This window comes from Cryptomeria japonica, chromosome 4, assembly GCF_030272615.1.
Source record: "Cryptomeria japonica chromosome 4, Sugi_1.0, whole genome shotgun sequence".
Taxonomy (NCBI): domain Eukaryota; kingdom Viridiplantae; phylum Streptophyta; class Pinopsida; order Cupressales; family Cupressaceae; genus Cryptomeria; species Cryptomeria japonica.
The window spans coordinates 44591210-44594165 of NC_081408.1; the positions used below are offsets into that span (position 1 = coordinate 44591210).

At 34.5% G+C, this 2956-nt stretch overlaps 1 protein-coding gene across 1 annotated transcript; it reads right to left on the reverse strand.

Moving 5' to 3' along the window:
• Positions 1–225: 225 nt before the first annotated feature.
• On the reverse strand, positions 226–1746 carry LOC131057677 (uncharacterized). The gene is made up of 3 exons (XM_057991827.2): positions 1021–1746; positions 454–734; positions 226–310 (listed from the first exon to the last, which is right to left on the reverse strand). The coding sequence occupies exons 1-3, from the start codon at positions 1744–1746 to the stop codon at positions 226–228; spliced, it is 1092 nt and encodes a 363-aa protein (XP_057847810.2).
• Positions 1747–2956: the final 1210 nt, after the last annotated feature.

Genomic DNA, 2956 nt, shown 5'->3' on the forward strand with positions numbered 1-2956 from the left:
TTTAGTGTTACCAAATCAAAACTTGGAGAGCACGTGAAGTATAGTTCACTTTTTTGCCCATCTGGAATTGCTTACCTCGAAACTAAAATTTTGGTTTTTGGGAAGTTCTTTTCACGGTTTAGGAAATCATTGATAAATTGAAAAGCTGCAATCCACGTTGATTCTAACTGTTTGCAAGAGAGGAGCGCCTCATCATATTTTTCATCATGTTCTTCACAGACTATATCACACGACACAATATTCAGAATAAACGTCTTCAAATTTGGTAGTTGTAGAGTTGCTAGATCCTGCATGGAAAGCATTGCTAGATCTTTCAATACAGAGAAATGCACCAAATTTCACAGTTTCGTACAACTTTATGAAATCAAAACATCGACTGTTTTACTGTTACCAAATCAAAAATTGGAGAACACGTGAAGTATAGAACTTTATTGCCTATCTTGAGTTGCTTACCTCGACACTAAAATTTTGCTTTTTGGGAAGTCCTTTGCAAGGTTTAAGAAATCATTGATAAATTGAAAAGCATCGTCCAACCCATGAGGCTCTAACATCTCTGAGCTGCAATCCACGTTGATTCTAACTGTTTGCAAGAGAGGAGAGGCTTTCAAAATACACGAGCACAACATAAAAGCCTCATCATATTTTTCATCACGTTCGTCACAGACTATATCATACGACACAATATTCAGAATAAATGTCTTCAAATTTGGTAGTTGTAGAGTTAACTCTGCATCCTGCATGGAAAGTATTGCTGTAAGTTTATGTCGTTAAAATTTGCAAAAACAAAATAGCTCTTTTGTGAGTAATCCCCTTATTAAACTGTAGGTGTGTAATTTTGAAAAACCAAAACTTCAGAGAGCTAAAAGAGATACGGCAAATTATTAATACCATTTTAACATTTTCCTTTCAATACAAATTCGAAATTATAAGTAGGATTTTTCAAAATGACATTTCAATTCTGATTTCAAATTATTAGAAGCAAATGTTTTTATGCAGATGAAAAGAATTAAAAACACTTACCATTTGATAGGACACAAATAATGCAGACTCAATGGACAACTCTTCCAAGTGTGGAAAACTTTGTAGAATTTCGAGATCAGTGGAATCTACATAGTCGAAACAGGTAATCTTCTTCAATGATTTTGCAGTTGTAAAATGCTTACGAAACGGGGAATCGGTTTCCAAGTAGACACATGCAGGTAAACATATGTTCTCCATTACCAAGTTAGTGCATTGAATAATTTCAATGCTTTCTAATCTGGGACAATCAATTGAACAAATTTTACCCCACAGTCTAACAAGAGCCAAAAACTTAAGACTGGAGGAAATTATTCTCAAACTTGAAGGCAATTTGCATTCGGATACCGTCAAACTTTCAAGAAGGTGACATAATTTCAAAATCACATCAAATGCCTTCTCACTTAGCTCAACGTATTCAAGATAACATGTTACAAGTCGAGAGAAACCCTGAAATGCTGGAGGCACCTTTGTCAGCTTGAAATGCTTGAGAGACAGAGAAGTAAGGGACACACATGAAAAGATCGACTCAGAAACTTCCATCGGAGACTCAGAAACCTCCATCAGAGTGCCTCTACCATTCAAATATATGCTCTTCACACCAGACAGAGAAATCCACAAAAGCCACTTGTGAATGCTACTTTCAAACATTTCACAATTGTAAAGCTTAAAGGTCTCCACGCCAACACACTGCATCAGAATAATCTTGTTAATTATATCTACAACCATATTTTGGTGAGTCGATTTATATAGAGCCTTTCTCTTTGTAGGATTAAAACAAGTAGAATAAAAAAAAACTTTAGAAAATTTCAGATGGGCTAACTGAGTCCAGACTCTACACCATTTTCGAGAAACCGCAGAAAAGCGAACGGCTTCTTTCAGAGGGATTCTTGTTAAAATCTGTGAACAAAATAGATCATCTGGAAAATTCATAAGGTCTATTTTACCCATTTTGTGGCTAAACCTTAAAATTGCATTGGAAAAATATTCAGAGCTGAAACTTACAATGTGAGAGAGGTAAGGATTTATTTATAACAAAATGCGAAAGGCCAAGAAACTCGGATATCACGACGGAGACGCTTGTCCTGTGTGGGCCGTCAAATTTAACTTTCCAAATAATAAGAATACCGTCTTATCTAATAATCATGGCCGCCCAGGTTACCATGTACTCATATTCCCATGCCTAACAACCTATAATTGCTACCACATCAAAGGAAAAGAGTAGTTCCCAAAGTGGCACTGATTACATTCCATCTCGTATCTTTTCATTTGCCTCTGAATTATTTCAAGAATCACATGGCATCATTCGACGATGTACGACTACATTGATCGAATTCATGCTATAGTGGAACAAATGGATTTAATCTTGGGTTCTCACTGAATGAGGCCATTTCAAAGTGATTAAGCCATTGTGGGAAAAATGAATTAAATTGTGAATGTCGAGCAGACACTTGATCCACTAGAGAGTTATTTTTGGAACGGGCTTTATTTCCACATCTAGTCCTTAATTCCTGCTAAATCAATTTCTAATTGAAAATAAAACGCTTCCAAATTGGCTTCATTTTAAAAACTTTTCATCATTAATTTTACATTTAACTTATGAGGAAAAATAATATTCCCCTCAAATAACTTCGATAAAAGGGTGAAATCGAAATATTGAGATCGTTGTTATATATATATACACACACACTAAGAGAATTAATATTATAGATTACAAATTATACAGTTATAAATTAATTTGTTATTATCTTAAAATTTACACTTTTTTTTTAACAAATAATTCTTGATCCAAAAATTTCTTGTTACTTACTATAGTTTAGATTTGTGTCTTTTAAATTGGGCTCAATGCATGTAAATTGAACTAGACATGCAATCGAAATATCACGTTTGAAAGTTGTGTGCCTTACTAGAATGCACGGTCTGAAGGAAGGTGATGTTA

Excerpts from the sequence above, each read along its gene's own strand:
- LOC131057677 (XM_057991827.2), bottom strand. The coding sequence starts at position 1,746 with ATGGTTGTAGATATAATTAACAAGATTATTCTGATGCAGTGTGTTGGC. Across the intron at positions 735-1,020 it reads TATTTGTGTCCTATCAAATG|GATGCAGAGTTAACTCTACA; the intron begins GTAAGTGTTTTT and ends CTTTCCATGCAG. Across the intron at positions 311-453 it reads AGCAAAATTTTAGTGTCGAG|ATCTAGCAATGCTTTCCATG; the intron begins GTAAGCAACTCA and ends CTGTATTGAAAG.